This window comes from Mya arenaria, chromosome 8 (assembly GCF_026914265.1).
Source record: "Mya arenaria isolate MELC-2E11 chromosome 8, ASM2691426v1".
NCBI lineage: Eukaryota > Metazoa > Mollusca > Bivalvia > Myida > Myidae > Mya > Mya arenaria.
The window spans coordinates 10025162-10045303 of NC_069129.1; the positions used below are offsets into that span (position 1 = coordinate 10025162).

At 34.1% G+C, this 20142-nt stretch overlaps 1 protein-coding gene across 3 annotated transcripts in view; it reads right to left on the minus strand.

The window, feature by feature from the left end:
• Positions 1 to 275: 275 nt before the first annotated feature.
• LOC128242843 (solute carrier family 12 member 6-like) overlaps positions 276 to 20142 on the minus strand; it is a 95796-nt gene continuing 75929 nt past the window's right edge. For all 3 annotated transcript variants that reach the window (XM_052960205.1, XM_052960204.1, XM_052960202.1), the window contains 11 exons: positions 19899 to 20003; positions 19014 to 19102; positions 18529 to 18608; positions 16769 to 16857; positions 15288 to 15394; positions 14691 to 14897; positions 11721 to 11812; positions 10784 to 10940; positions 8208 to 8361; positions 7687 to 7820; positions 276 to 6984 (listed from right to left, as the gene is read on the minus strand). In XM_052960205.1, the coding sequence (XP_052816165.1) occupies positions 6893 to 6984; positions 7687 to 7820; positions 8208 to 8361; positions 10784 to 10940; positions 11721 to 11812; positions 14691 to 14897; positions 15288 to 15394; positions 16769 to 16857; positions 18529 to 18608; positions 19014 to 19102; positions 19899 to 20003 (1306 nt within the window). In that variant the 3' untranslated portion in view covers positions 276 to 6892. The remainder of the gene's footprint in view (positions 6985 to 7686; positions 7821 to 8207; positions 8362 to 10783; positions 10941 to 11720; positions 11813 to 14690; positions 14898 to 15287; positions 15395 to 16768; positions 16858 to 18528; positions 18609 to 19013; positions 19103 to 19898; positions 20004 to 20142) is intronic.

Consider the following 20142-nt stretch of genomic DNA (forward strand, 5'->3'; position numbering starts at 1 on the left):
ATGTAGACTTAAGGTTCATGATGCCAAGCATTCTATTATGTTTCAGGTATAGGGTCGTTAATGTGTCCAAAATATTATTGACATGGTTTTTACCTGATAATTCCCATAATCAAAATAAATATACATTTTACAAAGACAAATATTTAACCATAGGACTTTGAAACCAAAGCTTGCTTTTAAATCTGACTCAGCTCGTACGAAAACTGGAACCTTTTTTTAAGATGACTTTGGTACCCCCATTATTTATTTGGCTTGGTTTTAAACAACAAGGCAAGGTTGCTACGACAATTTAATTACAAAACGTCTACAAAACATGGTACATAAATGGTTGTCATGATAGGTCATGTGGCTGTACAATCAAACATAACATTTCATAATCATTTCAAAATATGTAACTATGGCTTTCAAGTATTTTCTTTACACATTTTACAATGGAAGCTACGGATAATAAATACAAGCAACTGGAAGCTTTCAAAAGATATTTACATTGATAACTATTACACTGCCTTTCTTCATGTTGAACGTTCAAAATTGTTATAAGTTTCATGACCATTGCACAAAGATGTATACAGCATGAATTTAACTGATCTAATTGGCAAGGTTTGACAACACAAAGCACTTGAATTGTTCAGCATAAACTTAGCAACATATTTAACCGGTTTCTGTTCATAAGAGTACATCAATTTAATCCATTGTCTTTTGCGTCAGTATCAAAACAAGAGCACTGTTAGCGGAGGCTAACCCTTGTCTGCTTTTCTCAGTCAACCTTGGGCATAATCCAACAATTTGACCTCTGCACTGGTTACGTTTATACAAAGTGTCATGTGATGCTCCAGAATATTTTGTTTTCTTTGAGTTAAGGCTTAAAGTCAGAGTATTTGCACAACAATGACGTAGTTGATACCAAGGCCACAATAACTTAACTCAAGTTTTTCTTCGAAAAACAAAACAACAAAACCTTATAATATATTTATAGAAAAATCTAAAATTTAACAATGCATTATGGGAGGTATTTCATCAGCTGTAAAAATTACCCCAAATTAGCCACAAGTTCTTTTTTCTGTGATACAACCTTACAATTATATAATACAATGTAATTCAATGATTGTGAAAACTCTTCACCTTGAATGACAAGCATTCAAGAAAAAAAGCTAATAGATAGATAAAATAAATGAACACTTATATCAAGCAAAACTGACATGGTAACATATAAATGAAATATGAAAACTGGTTTGTTACATATGAGATTTTATCACTACAATAACAAACCGAAAATTAATGTACATAAATAAACAACAGTGCTGTGGAGTGGACGTCAATGCTGTTCTGTTTTTTTCAGTTGCACAAGGGGTAATTCTGAACTATTCTTGAAGCAAGAGTTATTGGCCTTCCTTTACATGTGTTTATTGCCCTTAGCAACATATGTTACATGCTTTATTTGAATATTTTTAACATTTTTTGAGTTATGGCAAACATTTCAGTTTTTTAACAACAACGACAACGATATTGAAAACACCAAGGCTATCAATATATCTAACCTTTGTTTTGTTTTTCGGCTATCACAATACCTAAACAAAATATGAGAAGCTACTAAAAGCATGCATATTAAACTGATAAACCTCCCCATATCAAAACAATGGCAGTTGTCATATAACTGTGCATGGATTTTTGAATAAAACCAAGGCTACAACCCGATTTGACATTATTCGACATGTTTTATTATAACATAATAATAATATTAAGTAATAATTAATTCATTTCAGCATGACTAGAAAATACAATTTTTTTGGTTATTATACATTATGCCTAAAAGCCTTTCAAGGCAGTTAAAACACTTACTAAAATTTCAATTTCATTTTTCATGTCATAAAATTGTACAATTAGGAACCCACAAAAAATGAATTATATTTTATAACATCCATTTTGGTGAAATATATGCTCATTATTATCACATTTTAAGCGAAAATTATTAGATAACTGATTGGATCTAAAAAAAATATTGAATTTACCTGAACATTTCAGATCTTGAACATGTAAATAAGCGGTTAAAACGGAAACCACATTAAAGCCAGATTTTAATTTTGAAAAATGCAATTTCGCAGCAGCATTTTTTTTGACAAAAGGAAAAGTAAGAGATAACCTATATTCACACTCATTTGACCTAGTTTCGTATTGGTCTGTTCTAGTTTCACACTGGTCTGACCTAGTTTCACATTGGTCTGACCTGGTTTTTGACGTTAGCAGACTTTTATTCAGATTGTTTGTAAATATCATGCTAAGAAATATTCAGACTGAGTTTCTTGAAGACCAGATGACCACTAGATGAATTTGTGAAAGGAATCAGAAGCTTTAACATAAACATTTTGTCTTGATATTTGACCTAGTTTTACCAGAGATGACCAATATTCAAACTTGAGTTATTACATCATGACAAATATTCTGTCCAAGTCTCATGAAGATCCAAAACTGTGAGTGATATCGGAACACCTGTCAAGGACAAGCCCGCCTTCCTGGTATTCACTAATCTATAACCCTGATGAAATTATCGATGAAAAATGTGAATAATGAGTTTTATCTCTTCCTTTTTTTTTAAATTTATAAATTAAACACTCAATGCGATATAAATTCACACATTATCAAGTAGACAAATATCACAAAAGTTAAATCGTGTTCTAATGACCATTTCTGTAGAACATGTATGTTACAAAACTATATACTGTGAAAGAGAATGGCCAACTGGATATTTCTCAATTTTAGAGACAAAATTGATTGCATTAAAATTAGGGACTATTAGAACATTATTCTACAGACCTTTTCCCAGATTAACAATTAAACCAAAATTTGCACCAAGTTGATACAAAGAATAGCCATTCTCAGATTGCTTCAATAGCAATTTAATAGCTGAAGTATCCAAGCATAATCTATGAGGGGTAAAATGTAGCTCGGGTGGTATCTGTGAAAAGGACTACAGGAAAGCTATGCTAAGCATTACTGAAAAATCCTCACAAGTTAAACATGAAATGTGAGAATATAACTGCAAACTGACAATTTCAAATTTCCGTAAAGACACAAATCCATTCATCACAGTTAGTTCAACCTACAGTAGTATGTATATAAATATCTGCTTACTGTCTCTCTTGATTTAAGACTTTAAGAAGTCTAATAAAATATATGTCTCTAATTACTTTGTAAAAAAAACAGTATTAATTTACAGAACACACAGATATGAACAATTGCACAGGTTAGAAGTGAATCTATCACAGACCACAAGAAATACATTTAAAAGTAAAAATAAGGTAGGCAAAATATTTTCATTTCATTTTTTATGTTTTAAACTGCTAGACGCATTCCGATGATGAGAATGTTACAAAGTTCCCAATAACTAACATGTTACAAAGTTCCCAATAACAAACCCCTAAATATATAAATGTTGCTCACACTTCATAAAACCAATGGCATTAGTGGATGCTACATGTATTTCAATTTGTTACAACCATGAAACTTAAATTTAATAAAAAAATTTACAACACTTGGATGTACAATAAATCACCTGTAAGTAACAAAACAACCTATTTTGTATATTTAGGAAACCTTTAGTAAAAACCAAATTACAAAATTATTCATATAACACAAGCTATCAGGAGAAATACAAAACAAATGCAACATAAACAAAACTTGAAGCACCATATATATATAAAAAAATTAAAATCTACCAAGCAAAAAGTGTATTATAGCTTTGATGTGATATGACCAGTTTTGAACATTTATTAAAGGCTTTATGTGCCTATCTTATGAAAAACTTGGATGCCTGGTCTCCCTATATCATTTTGGTATCGTTTGAAAGGGTTTTGTGTACAGAGAAAAAAAATCAAAAGAAAAGTTGAAACCGAAAGTAATATTACAAACAAGTATTTTTGTTCTTGAAAGATGGATGAAAAGGACATTTCAATCCTGATTTTAGATGAAATTGAGAACAAGAGTTATTACAAACTGCTATGTCTTTTTCTGTTATGTAAGTTAGGTAGTTTATTTTACATATAAGTAGTCAACAAGTAATACCCTTTCATATGATAGCACAAAATTACATTTGGTTACCAAGCAACAAGATTTAACATCACCGCAAATGAAACGATAAAACACATTTCTTATTTATACATCAAATACTTAAACACATTTCATTCCAGATACAATTTCTAAAAACAACTTGTAGTGTCCTTTGCGAACATTGTTTTACCATAAAAGGTGAAAATCCAACTAGAATACAATGCAACTCTTTAGTTTAGAAGCACTTGGAAGTATATTACCCTACATAAAATTCCCATTGATAAAAAAATCCAACAAACAATAAATTTCTTTCAAAAGAGTAAGAAAATCCACATGTCAAAATGTAAAGCAGAAATTCTTTTTGTTAAACAACTACACATATTAAAGTTACTGATATTAAACACACATGATTTTTTCATATACAACTGTGCTCTATGAACATTAGACCATGGGACTTTGCCATGGTATGGGAGAGAAACAAAGTCCTGCACTCAGTGGAACACATGTAACGAGGTTTAGAGCAAGTTTAAGGATGCGTCCAGATATACTGGTTGACTACTAAGCCAATGAAAATATACTAGTTTTTCTCTTAACACGCCTTTAATATTATGCTTCCATTAAAGCCTAAAGCCCATTTATTTAACATCAAAACTATGTTTGATTACCTCAGTTGGAATCTTTCAACTAAGTACCTCTTTAAAATACCTTTATTTAAGCTCAATTAAATTCATTTTATCGCTTGCTCATGAATTTAGAGTGAAATGCATTTTATAGAACAAATAATGCATGTAAAAGTAAAGAAATAAATTGTTGAATGAAAAATAAATTGATGATTGAAAACATATATTTGAGTGTCTTTATTTTTTTAGGTATTTTAGCAAAAACAACAACATTTAGGCCAACCTATATTACAAATGAAAAACTAAAAGAAATATACCTATTAAAAATAATGCTCTAATCCAAATTTTATAAATATATGGTACAGGGGGTCAATTTTTTATTTCTTTTATTTTGATTTAAAAGAATAGTGCCCGCTTGTTTGTTTTTAATCCTTTGAAAAAGGGGAATTATTCAACAGTTTAAGTTTACAAAGCCAGAGTTATAGGACCTTGCTGTACAATTGTGTGTATATTTTCTCTGGCAACATGTGTACCAAGTTTGAGTTGAATATGTTGAACAGTTCTTGAGCTGTGGCCAAAGTTAACGGTTTGGCAAAACCATAACATTGACAAAACCTTAAGACTATCACAATACCCTGTGTTTTATTCTTCGAAATAACAGACCAGATAAAAGATTGTGGTACATTTAAATAAAAAAAAAATTCATATAACTATTTAAAAAAAATATACAGAAAGGACAAAAGTTTTACATAAAAGAAGCTCATCCTCAGATGTTTTTTTTATGTCAAACTTCTGTGCTTTTTGTATCATTTTTTCTCTACTGAATAAAATTTTGATTAATTTGTATTAATACTTCAGATTGTTCACAGTTAGGGATTAAAGAAAAAAAAAACTACAATGATTAATTTAAGAAAATGTCATGTATGCGTAAATGGGTTTTTGTTTCATGTGAATAATTCATATGCAAATGAAATATAATATATAGTAATAACTAAATATATAATTGCCTTACTGCAACTTTAATATAAAACTCCATGCAAAAGCACTACAACAAATTCATACACGTATTTCTACACAACAAATTTATGGTCAAAGCGACCATAAATAGCTTTATAAGCTAGTAACTATCACAATAAAATGGAGGTCAAAATAACTACCATGTAAGCCTCAACACCCCTGGAAATGACTTAGCAAAACTATACACAACATTCATGAAAATATCTTATCTTTATGTACAAACAATAAGTTCATTCGGTCATGTAACAAAATTTCATTTTATTGCCGAAATTCGGCTCAATATAATATGACATGGAAATAAAATGTAAAAGATAAACTAAAATCTTAAAAGATATTGATATTACTGGGTGCCTGACAAAGTCTTTATTTTAACCACTGATTGTAATTTTTTATTTCTGTTAACAAATTTAGAACGCACATTTGTCATAAAAGTCATTTTATCTCAAATGCTGGAGCATATAATGTGAATCTCGTATTAATTTTGCAATAAAAATGAGTAGTTCCTGGCATTTCATTGACAATCAATGTAAATTAAAAAAAATAAAAAATAAATACAGAAAAAAAAATCACAACATAAAAATCATGCAACAAATATGTTTTCTTTTCGGCCTACATCAAGAAGCACTACCGTGTACATTTTAAATCTAATCATCAGTTCAAAATAATTTCTAAACAAATCAACATACATAAACACTAAGGTTCCTGCCTAAAAGTAAAGTTTCATAACAAAAAAGAATCAATCCTTTATTATTACCAAGTTCTATGGAATTACTGCTCATATCTGCAAATGTGTACCCATAAAATGATGACATCATCATTCATGAGCAAATCATGATGACATTTTGCCTCAAAATTCTGTTCTCATTTTAGAGAAAATATTTTGATTCACTGTATTTCAATAAAGACAAAATCATCTAGCATGAACACAATGTTAAGTTTAGCAACTAGTTATAAATTTTACGGGAAAAACCAATCTTACAGTAATGAACACATAAACTCATGGTTTCAATGCAGTATCAATAATAAAAATGGTGTCATCACTAAAATATTTACTTCCACGATTGTCAGGTCTAGCTATATAAAATATAAGGGTATTTCGTTCATCTTAAGTCACTCACAATAAGCTTTACAGCACTCAAGATGATATCAATAAACATTGTACACATGAAGTGTTGACATCAGAGAGTACACACAAACTGATGACATCATCATTATGAATATATAGTGATGACCTCACTTCCACTCCCGCGCACCATGAGAACATTGTCCAGACCTTCAGTGAGTACTTCAAGAAACTCCATATCTATAGCAGGGTCAAGGAAAACAATTACTTGTATATACATATAAATGATATGCTTTGTAACTTTATTTCCCTATCAAAATGAAGTAAATGTTAGTGATTCCTGACTTTTTTACCACAGATGAACATTTTATTTTTCAGACTTAAAAAAAGAAAGCTTGTACATCACTTGAATGGAACATAAGCATCTGTTAATTTTACATTCAGAGCCCATTGTTTTATAGAAGGCTGACTAAACACTAAGAAACTATGCACTTAACCCAAGCATTCTACTGAAGTTCAGCACTGTTAAAAACCCTTCCTCAGCCCCTGACTGTTTCCATAACAGTTAATTAAGCTATGAAAATTTACTTCAGCCTTATTGTTACAAAAGCGGATAGAGTATTGAGTAACCTTACAGCCAGTTTCCTGGGTAAAAACCCAGTTCAGTTCCGAACCAGTATTTATAAAACATCTTACTAACTTTAGTCAATTTTCTGAAATTTGCATCCAGCCAAGTAATCCAGAAACTATAAAGTAATTATATTATATGACCAGTGAAATACTTAAATTAGGAAAACAATGACTTAAGATGTTTTATGTATGCCAGCCTGTCATAACAGGCAATGAGCAAATGAATCAGATATGAATCCAGACACCTATACCACTTAACCATCTCATCCTTTATTCAGCCTACAACTCTTCGCAAGATTATTTCAAGGATACAGTTTAGTTCTCCGGCCTCGTGTTTTGGTGGAGCAGGCAGATTGAGAATGACAAGTTTGGCCTCATGGGATTTCTGGATGATCACTTCATTGAGACGAACCGCCGTGTGCATCCGGCGTACATTCTTCTGGTCTCTGAATAAAAAAGAACATAAAAGAATATTAATCTGGGCTTTAGATTATCACCGTTCATGTTTGAACAAACCTGAATTACAACTGCGCCAATGTTTAAAAATGTAACTAAGCCCAGACGCCTGGGGACTCGAGAGCCATGGCCTTTCAGGTTATGGACCAGTTTCAAGTAATTTGGGTAGCTTATTACATTTATTTGCCAACTTTCAAACTATATAGGATACTATCGGCTTAGGCGCTGCATAGGTGGGGTCATTATTCAATGATACCCTGAGTTATTAATCAGGCATCTCACCGATTATTGAAAAGAAGAAATTATCATGCATTATTCAGTTCAAGTGCCAGTGCCACTTTAAAGTACTATTTAATAATGTAAACAGTATAACATACGGTTTGATTTCAAGAAGGTTTTTATTGATGGTAGATGCCATATGTGCAATTGATACACCCTGGTTACGGAAATTGGGTGTAAATGTAAACTGGTTACGGTCTGACAGTGTCTCGTCCTCGGTGACTGATTCTTCGGTGACTGTGTCCAGATTGACTGTAATGTAAAGAGAACAAGAGCTGTCACAGTATGTGACGAATGCCCCCGAATGTGACATTGACCTACGAACAAGGTCAGTACATGAAAAGTTGATCTTGCCTTTATGTGTCAAATACATATGTCAAGTTATTTTAAATTGCCTCTGAACATAAAAAAATACCACCCATACTTGACAACCTACACTGTTATGTCCTTATATTCAGAATTCCCTTGTGAATAAACACTTAGTGTATCTTTTACCTTAGAGGTAGGGACATGGGTCTTGCACACGACACGTCGTCTTCGTATGTGGAACACATGTAGCAAGTGATTTTAAAACCTGTTCATACAAGGGAAAGTAACAGCCCGGACACGACAACCTATACTCTATGTCCTTTTATGCAGCACTCCATTGTGAATAAAACACTAAGTGTGACCTTGACCTTTGAGGTAGGGACACGGGTCTTGCAGGCGACAAGTCGTCTTGGTATGTGGAACACATGTGGCAAGTTATTTTAAAATCTGTCCATACAAGGGAAAGTTACAGCCCGGACACGACAACCTATACTCTATGTCCTTTTATGCAGCACTCCATTGTAAATAAACACTAAGTGGGACCTTGACCTTTGAGGTAGGGACACGAGTCTTGCAGGCGACACGTCGTCTTGGTATGTGGAACACATGTGGCAAGTTATTTTAAAATCTGTCCATACAAGGGAAAGTTACAGCCCGGACACGACAACCTATACTCTATGTCCTTAAATGCAGCACTCAATTGTGAATAAACACTAAGTGTGACCTTGACCTTTGAGGTAGGGACGCGGGTTTTGCACGCAACACGTCGTCTCGGTATGTGAAACACATTTGGCAAGTTATTTTAAAATCTGTCCATACAAGGGAAAGTTACAGCCCTGACACGACAACCTATACTCTATGTCCTTATATGCAGCACTCCATTGTGTATAAACACTAAGTGTGACCTTGACCTTTGAGGTAGGGACGCGGGTTTTGCACGCAACACGTCGTCTCGGTATGTGAAACACATTTGGCAAGTTATTTTAAAATCTGTCCATACAAGGGAAAGTTACAGCCCTGACACGACAACCTATACTCTATGTCTTTATATGCAGTACTCCATTGTGAATAAAACACTGTGTGTGACCTTGACCTTTGATGTAGGGACACGGGTCTTGCAGGCGACAAGTCGTCTTGGTATGTGGAACACATGTGGCAAGTTATTTTAAAATCTGTCCATACAAGGGAAAGTTACAGCCCGGACACGACAACCTATACTCTATGTCCTTATATGCAGCACTCCATTGTGAATAAACACTAAGTGTGACCTTGACCTTTGAGGTAGGGACGCGGGTTTTGCACGCAACACGTCGTCTCGGTATGTGAAACACATTTGGCAAGTTATTTTAAAATCTGTCCATACAAGGGAAAGTTACAGCCCTGACACGACAACCTATACTCTATGTCCTTATATGCAGCACTCCATTGTGTATAAACACTAAGTGTGACCTTGACCTTTGAGGTAGGGACGCGGGTTTTGCAGGCGACACGTCGTCTTGGTATGTGGAACACATGTGGCAAGTTATTTTAAAATCTGTCCATATAAGAGAAAGTTACAGCCCGGACACGACAACCTATACTCTATGTCCTTATATGCAGCACTCCATTGTGAACACTAAGTGGGACCTTGACCTTTGAGGTAGGGACACGAGTCTTGCACGCCACACATTGTTTTGGTATGTGGAACATATGTGGCAAGTTATTTTAAAATCTGTCCATACAAGGGAAAGTTACAGAGCCGGACGGACGGACGGTGCGATTTTAATATGCCCACCTTCGGGGGCATAATAAAAATCATTCGTGAACAGTATAGCTAATTGATTGTGTTTGGCATAATCAGGAAATGTAAATGTCGCAAAGTCGAAATCTGAGGAAAAAATATTATCAGACCATTTTACATTAGCCAAACACTACTTCAGAATACCACATACTCTTGAGGCAAAACTTACCGAAGAAACAACCTATATCAAAGTAGCACTAGCCAGTTAAATTATATTAAGTTAACCAATAGAAAAAGAGCATTTTTAGTGTTTGCATACCACAAAGACACCAAGTGTACGAACTACAGACAAGCTAATAATTATTGAAGAGCCAGCCATATGGTTAACTTACGTATATAAGTCATTTTTGGTTTGATTCTCATCCTGCTAGTATTTGTGTTTCATTGAAGGTTACCAAGTTTCATCCATGGACTTAGAACATAGAGATATCCTATTTTTCTCAGTATTTACCTACCTTTAACATCATTGAGGGCAGTAGCAGCCTCATGACTCCTGTCTACTATGGTCTGTGGCTGGGGCATTTTGCCGATCCTCATGTTCTTCAGAATCTCTATACACTAATACAGAGTCTACTATTGACCTACCTTTAACATCATTGACGGCAGTAGCAGCCTCATGACTCCTGTCTACTATGGTCTGTGGCTGAGGCATTTTGCCGATCCTCATGTTCTTCAGCATCTCTGTACGTTGTTCCATCATCAATGTACGCTCATATGTGTACGCAGTGATGTCACTGTCAGCCTGGAATAAGACAAGACAAAGTATGTATTCCATATTATGGCATAACTTATTTTCGACTACAGGGCTTGTCCCAGTATTTATCATTGTATTAATAAGATATGATCAATGATGTTATTCTAACAGCAACAAAAAATATCAGAATTCCCTCTAAAATTATTAATTTCAAGAATTTCCAGTATTATAATAAATGAGAGACATTTCTTTAAGATCAAAGCTGTTTGCTTTTGCAAAACCAATACACTATAACTAATTGGGGCTTGCAGATAAAACAAGAAGTGATATCAATTGACCGGATGATGCATTATCTAAAAAACAAACAAATTGAGAAAGCAATTTAGAGGAATAACTCCGCAAAGAGAAGTTTAGATGAGAGAAGAAATAAACTGTGAATCGCAAAACTCATTTTTTAAATAAGGGAAGCAATCAATTTATTTTATATTATGCTGTAATTAAATTCCATTTTAAAGGTAAACAGAACACCAAATCTGTATCTCTCTTCCAAAAGTATGACTCAGTTATACATATACAATAGAATTTAGCGACTTGTAATCTGTCACCTGTAAGAAGAAGAGCCCATCATTTTCTAGTAAAAGGTCACTACAACCTTGATCTTTGACCCCATTATCAACAGGGTTATTGCATCTACTGACCAAGGAGCATACCAAGTTTGAAGACTCTACAACAAGTCGTACAAAAGTGATTGATCAGAGATAGAAAGCGTGACGCTGAATCCCTATGCGTCTGCCATGCTTCGCAGTTGAAACAATCATGATAGCTCACCATTTCCACGACTTCAACATCAGCATGTATTCTCAACTGGTACATGAACTTCTGTAGATCTGCCTTCATTTGTATAGTGTTGTCTTCCAGTTCTGGAGGACTTGGTTAAGGGAGATAATATTTCCAGAAGAAAAATACTGTCACACTCGACTTTAGTCAGAATATGTGTTTATAATTCAAGATTAAGTTCACGAATAAAAATCCAAATTACTCATTGCATAAGGCCTCTTGAACACTACTTTTCATGCTTATGAACACTTTCATGCTTACAAATTTATTTCCAAAACTTTTGAAAGTTTGTATGTGGTAACTTCAATATCACACCTTGTTGGCCTTTTATTTTACAAAGTTTAAAATCTGAAAAATTCCGTAGGGTGTTAACATTCTGAATATTTCAAACATATTAGAATAAACGCATTAAGAATTTTAGACCTCACAAATTGGGACAAAACGTAAAACTGTGAAAACAACCGTGCATAATTGAAAGAATTTCTAGTAAGAGTATTTTATCTGGAAGCATGCAATTCCATTATTTTGAAGTTGCTCATTTTTCAGGATCAGACTGGATTACATTTAATTCAAAATTAAATGCTAAACCTAAAATGGATTAAGTGAATTAAGTCAATTGTGATGTCAACTTTTGAAGGATTGTAGGCACACAGACTGCAATAACTTGACCAGTATTCAAAATAACCAATTTTAAGAGCAAAAAAGAAGAGGTAATAATGTTGTTATTGCTGAAGTTAGTTTCCAAAAGACCAAATACATGTAGGCTGAAAAAAATATTACATGAAGACTTAGTCCAGTGTTTTTTGTGCAGTTTTTCAAATAGACAAAATATTTAAATCGGATTTGAGACTCAAGAACTCCAGCATTTATAACATAATCTTTTTAAACCAATTTGTCTTGAATGGAAACTATTTTATAAACATGCACATGTTTTTTAAACACAAATGTACACATATATATATAAATATCATTAACTAGAACTCCGCGAGTCGGATGTGTCGCCTGACGAATTATTTACTGTCGACATTATAGCTGTTAGATTGGCATTTTATTCATTTATAGACAATGATGTTGCCATTTAACTTTCAAGTGTAAGTGGCATTTGAACCCTCAATCAGATATACCTACGGAATAAGTTTCAGGTTGAAACCTCCTATAGTTTACGAGATATGCCACGGACAAAACCTAAGCATGAAAATTAACAAAGGGCAATAACTCTAAAAATATGGCAGCAAGAGTAACGGTTCTTGTGCACTGCACTTGCCCTCAATGAGATCTATCTAGCTATGAAGTTTCAAGTTGATACCTCTTATACTCTTCAAGATATGCCCCGGACAAAACTTTAAGCATGAAAATTAACAAAGGGCAATAACTTTAAAACTAAGAAAGCAAGAGTTACTGTTATTGTGCACTGCACTTGCCCTCAATGAGATCTATCTAGCTATGAAGTTTCAAGTTGATACCTCTTATACTCTTCAAGATATGCCCCGGACGAAACTTTAAGCATGAAAATTAACAAAGGGCAATAACTTTAAAACTAAGAAAGCAAGGGTTACTGTTATTGTGCACTGCACTTGCCCTCAATTAGATCTATCTACATATGAAGTTTCAAGTTGATAACTCTTATATTCTACAAGTTATGCCCCGGACAAAACTTTAAGCATGAAAATTAACAAAGGGCAATAACTTTAAAACTAAGAAAGCAAGAGTTACTTTTATAGTGCACTGCACTTGCCCTCAATGAGATCTATCTAGCTATGAAGTTTCAAGTTGATACCTCTTATATTCTTCAAGATATGCCCCGGACAAAACTTTAAGCATGAAAATTAACAAAGGGCAATAACTTTAAAACTAAGAAAGCAAGAGTTACTGTTATAGTGCACTGCACTTGCCCTCAATGAGATCTATCTAGCTATGAAGTTTCAAGTTGATACCTCTTATATTCTTCAAGATATGCCCCGGACAAAACTTTAAGCATGAAAATTAACAAAGGGCAATAATTTCAAAACTAAGAAAGCAAGGGTTACTGTTATTTGGCACTGCACTTGGCCTCAATGAGATCTATCTAGCTATGAAGTTTCAAGTTGATACCTCTTATATTCTTCAAGATATGCCCTGGACAAAACTTTAAGCATGAAAATTAACAAAGGGCAATAATTTCAAAACTAAGAAAGCAAGAGTTACTGTTATTGTGCACTGCACTTGCCCTCAATTAGATCTATCTACATATGAAGTTTCAAGTTGATAACTCTTATATTCTACAAGTTATGCCCCAGACAAAACTTTAAGCATGAAAAATAACAAAGGGCAATAACTAAAAATATGGAAGCAAGAGTAACAGTTCTTGTGCACTGCACTTGCCCTCAATTAGATCTATCTACATATGAAGTTTCAAGTTGATACCACTAATAGTTTAGGAGATATACCCCGGACAAGCGAAAATGGGACGCGGACGCCGCCGCCGCCGACAAAAGTAACCCCTATATGTCGTCTTTTCAGGCAACACAAAAATGGGCTTATTATGGGTTATATAAAAAAGACAAATCTAGAGTTAATCCATTCGGAACTCCTCGGCCATTTTTATCGAAAACAAACTCGGATGTCAATTGACAGTTTACAATGTCAGAAATCAGTACATTTTAACTACGCTGCAAGTACATCCTGTAGTAATTTCAATTTAGCAGTTAAACTTCATGACTTGACTTTTGGGAATCTTAATTATGTTTGCAATAATACACTTCACTGGCAATTAATTTAAATTTAGATCCACAAATACAAGATAAAACACTAAGTTTAACTTAAATAACATAATTCAAATTTTTACCAACTACTTCTACTGATCTACTGGCAAACATTTAAGATTGTCTTGGATAAAAATGGCTGAGGAGCTCTGAATAGAATAAATCATACTTTCTCTTTTTCTATTCATCTGTATACACTTAAAAGGAATTACAAGGATACGTGCTACAGTAAAAATGCGAAGATTGCAGTTTCTCCACGTTTTGTGCTGTTTCAATAAAAACGGCAACAACATGAGCAGCCCTCCGTCATGTACGATCCACCATATGTCAATAGTGCCTTTCAACTTCTCGTGACTACTGGGAAAGGTGTTGGTACCTTTGATCACCAACAACGCCATCTGACCAGCACCAACGTTGTTAATGGTGTCTGAAAATGATGATTCTTGCAAATACTTATGTTCTTCTAAAGACTTAACAAGCAAAATTTGAGCTTAAGTTTTGAACAATTAATTATCAGAGATATTCATTAGCTCTGTAAAATTTATTCTTTTCTTCACACACTACTTTTTACTTTGATACAAACTAACAGTGATATAATACTAAAGATTCAGATTTGTAAAGCCTTCAATTTGATATCAAAGTTCATGTATTTATGTATGAGAACCCCTCTATAGGGAAATAGCATTTTTCCACCCAAAACGTTCCTGCATTTCACAGAAAATTAGAATGTAATAACGTCAAATTTAAAAGTCATAGATTCTTTACAATGATGTGAAAAGTCTTAAAAATAGTACAACATATTTTTATGTCTACATACCTATGAAGACTTTGTAGCTGCGTTCATCCACATTGTGTCTCCAGCCGTATGGCCATCCCAGCACAACTGTATTGTGGCGTAGCCCTCCAAGACCAGAGTTCTGCACCCTGCATTGAGAAAATGTGACATCAGTACCGAGTAGTTGCATAACTGGCAGCATTGGCCAGAGATGGTGAAAAAAATATTGATATAATTATATTGTATTTCAGCCCTTGTCCAATAATTTTTTTAAGTAATAAAACAAAATTTATGGGCACCTGCATTTGTCTTAAAGAGCAAAGATACAGAAACACTTTGTGAAAACTGTGTTTAAAATGATCATGACATTTTGAAAAAAAAAATTCCCCCCCCTCCAAAAAAATCAATATTTTTTTGTTACCCACTCTAACTGATACTATCACCTATGGGTAGTTGCATTATTGGGTGTTGCAAAGCTTACTAATGTTGACGAGAAAATCACCCCTTAATTTCAAGGGGTTAGAGAGAAAACGTTCTATCTGATTCTATATGTGATGTCACTTAGAATCATTTCGTTACATATAGTTGGAATGGAGTTTGTCTGTCTTTGAGTTTGAGTCCTTACTAAGCACTATATAGTTGGACAAGACTTAAACATGTACATAATAATGTACATGTTTGATGCACTTCATGCTTACTTGTATTCAGGTCACATTGAGAAAAATTCATTGTTTGCTGGATAACAATTTTTATTTTGCTGTAGATTTCAGGAACAATAAGTGATAGTTTCTATAACTTTGTAATTTCTAAAGGCAAAACTACAGAAATAAATCACCCCCAAAATACAAATTCAATTTGAAGAATCTGTCAATTTAATTAATCCTAATTAACATTTAACACAATAACCTTAAAATTGCCAATAAAAGTGTAAACAAACAAGAAGAGCTAAAAATCAGTCGATACGTTTTAAGAGTCTAAAGGTGATTAAGGTGAGACTAAACCGTACAGATCTGGGGCCATGATTACAAATAGTCTCAAGTTCAAGTCCAGACTCAGACTCAGAAAAGAATTTTAATAAAGGAACAAAAAAATATATTTCTTTTACAAAAAGTTATGTAAATAACATAAAAAAATTCAAATCGTAATATATTTCAGCAAATTTTACCATCAATGCTCTGATAGAATGAAAATTACAATGAAATGTGAAGTTTTGCCGTTATGAGTCTTGAGTCTGAACTTACGACTTGAGACTGTTCGTAATCACTGCCCTAGGAGTTGTTCACTACATTCATGTATAATATCTAGAAGTATTTAAATCAAAAGTTATTCACTACATATATATTTATATATATATATATATATATATATATATACATAAAACTAAAACATGTCCATTAAATATAGCTGTTTATAACAAGTACCAAAACTACAGTACTAAAACTAGAAATGTATTCATTTTACAAGAAAAAAATTGGATGGGAGTTGTTAAAAAGGGAAATTAGAACAAAAAGGTGTAAACTAACAGATGACACAGTCCACCGGTAACGCTTTCCGACACGATCACATCGGCGAATCCTTTCACTCCCGTGCTGTCAATGACCTTTTGTAGGTTCTGCGGTAAGAGGCATGAAAAGCATGGTCAATTATGGATATGCATGGATCATGATGCAGTCTTACCAATGAGCATATCAATTTTTTTAAAGAAAAACAAAAACAGTGCACAGTGGACTAACATAAAATGTCCGAAGATCAAGAATTTCAGCTGACTATAAGTTTCTCTTTAGTAAAGTCATCGTCAAATAACCCCTATATACTACTAAGCTATTCTTCGTTGTGTACTGTTGGTCATTTGGCTAAGAAAATTTCCAAATAAATATATAGTTTTCTGCTTAGTATTATCAATTCAAAAACATAAACATACATGATAGTACAATATGCTCATTGATAAGACAGGGCCCATGGGAAAAAGCTTGTTAGCGTGTTAGAGGTATTGACCCAACAAAGACAGGACATTTTTTAATACTATGAAGTAGTGAGTGACATTTTTGTTAGGTAAAGATTCTTTTTATTTCAATCTAAAGTCTACTATTTTGTGTGAATTACTAAGTATTAGGTCAAAATTGTTTTTATTTCAATCTAAAGTCTACTATTTTGTGTGAATTACTAAGTAATTTTAATGTCTTACAAGGTAAGCAGTTCAAACTACATTATTTCAACTACACAAAATTACCTCCCTTTTATATAAATCCAACTTAAGGGCTCGTAAAGGACTTAGGTTAAGAAATAAGTCATGTAAGGGGTTTTGTTTTGCCGGTCCAGCATTCTGGCATTGTAGCACATTTGTGACCATGGTTTACCACCCTTAGAATAAAAATCCCAATCAAGGGCAACAACTTGGGTAAAGGAATAAGCCACAAATCAAGAGTTGTCTTACCTGTCTGGCATCCTGAGGATATTTTCCTTCCACTTGCTTTCAAGCACACTTGTGATCAGGGTTACCTCCCTTTGCATAAAAAATCCCAATCAAGGGCAACAACTTGGGTAAAGGATAAGCCACAAATCAAGAGTTGTCTTACCTGTCTGGCATCCTGAGAATATTTTCCTTCCACTTGCCTTCAAGCACACTTGTTCATCAGGGTTACCTCCCTTTATAAAAAATCCCAATCAAGGGCAACAACTTGGGTAAAGGAATAAGCCACAAATCAAGAGTTGTCTTACCTGTCTGGCATCCTGAGAATATTTTCCTTCCACTTGCCTTCAAGCACACTTGTTCATCAGGGTTACCTCCCTTTATAAAAAATCCCAATCAAGGGCAACAACTTGGGTAAAGGAATAAGCCACAAATCAAGAGTTGTCTTACCTGTCTGGCATCCTGAGGATATTTTCCTTCCACTTGCCTTCAAGCACACTTGTTCATCAGGGTTACCTCCCCTTATAAAAAATCCCAATCAAGGGCAACAACTTGGGTAAAGGAATAAGCCACAAATCAAGAGTTGTCTTACCTGTCTGGCATCCTGAGAATATTTTCCTTCCACTTGCCTTCAAGCACACTTGTCCATCAGGGTTACCTCCCTTTATAAAAAATCCCAATCAAGGGCGACAACTTGGGTAAATGAATAAGCCACAAATCAAGAGCTTACCTGTCTGGCATCCTGAGAATATTTTCCTTCCACTTGCCTTCAAGCACACTTGTGATCAGGGTTACCTCCCTTTGCATAAAAAATCCCAATACAGGGCAACAACTTGGGTAAATGAATAAGCCACAAATCAAGAGTTGTCTTACCTGTCTGGCAGCCTGAGCATCAGCATATCTCTCCTTCCACTTTCCCTCGAGAACACTCGTGACCAGGGTCAGCCCCTTACCTGGCAACATAGCAATATACATTTAATATCATCAAGAACCATTGATAATAATATTCACAACATGGGCAGTGATAGTTTAACTTAATGTATATTCATATAAGACTTGTGCTTGCACAAAGAATTTTCAAATTTTTGAAGTCAAAACTAAACAGTTGAAGTGTCCATACACACAATTAATATAGTGTTTATGCACATAATAAATGAAGCAAAGATGCACACAATACTGTTTCGAAAGCAAGACATAAATTTACTAGTTTTATATCAAGTTATGACTGTCTTCCAATAAGATATGAAGATGTATATCAAAAATATTCTATTTTCTGGAAAAGAAAGACAAACAAAATGTTTTGCTACGTAGAACACAATTTAACCACCAAAAGTAAAATATTGATTCAATTTCAATACCTGCTTTCAATTGAGTGGCAAACTCGACCATCTTGGGATATTTTGCCTGGAGATTCTCATCAAGTTTGAACAACACAAGCAACTGCGGTCTGAAATGAAACCATATACATGTTAACAACATGTAAATAAGAGCACTGCTACTGGATGCCAATGCTCGCCCATTTCTCTCAGTTGGTCAAGGGGCGTAATTTGATCATTATCAAAGCCTGAGTTATGAGCCCCTGCTACACATGTAAATGTTGACACTGGTTACAGGTTTATAAACTTTAGGGTAAATATCTCAAAAGTTTTTAGTTTCACCCTAAGCATAAGTTTTTGCACAACAATATCAATATGGTATATGCTATGACAATGCTTTGACATTATTTCTTTAAACAAGAACCACAGTATTAATGGATAGACAGAAACCGACAGACACTGTGACTACCATATGCCTCCCTTCAGGTGCATAAAAATGTTTAAACACGACATTTTGCATTACAAGGAACCTGTCATGCATACATGTATGAGTTGTCTCATTGTTTACACATCATGGTCCATAACAGACTGAAAATCCAAATCCTGAAATATTAGTACAAGCATGAGGCATTCAGACCTAAAGCTGGGTGAAGGTGATTAAGACCCCTGTGGGAATAGTTCCAAAGCCATTTATATCCATTTAAAGATACTTCTACACAATAGTCTAGCAGTGCAAATACACATTAGTCAAGCAGTGCACATGAACGATAGTCTGATATTAAATTCTCTCAGTCTTGCTTTCAAGACTAATCCTAAATTTTATGATACCTGACAGTACCAGACATTATTTTTTTCAAAATACTATCCAACATTCATGAATTTGTGCATGAGCCTGCTGACTACATAATGAAAGATAAATTACCCTACCTCCAGTTTTTGGTATGTGGTGGCCCCTGTTGAACCCTCAGAAGAGAGTAGCGGGCGGCAGACATGGCCAGACCCCGGATACCATCTCCCCACTCTTTCTCAGCACTGAAATAGTGGTAACAATTATTAATCAAAGCTTCCTGGCTAGAGCCTTCAGTGTTTTCATCTGAGAGTGCCTCTGTGGTGAACCCTAAGAAGAGAATAATGGGTTGCATACATGGCCAGACTCTGGATACAATCACCC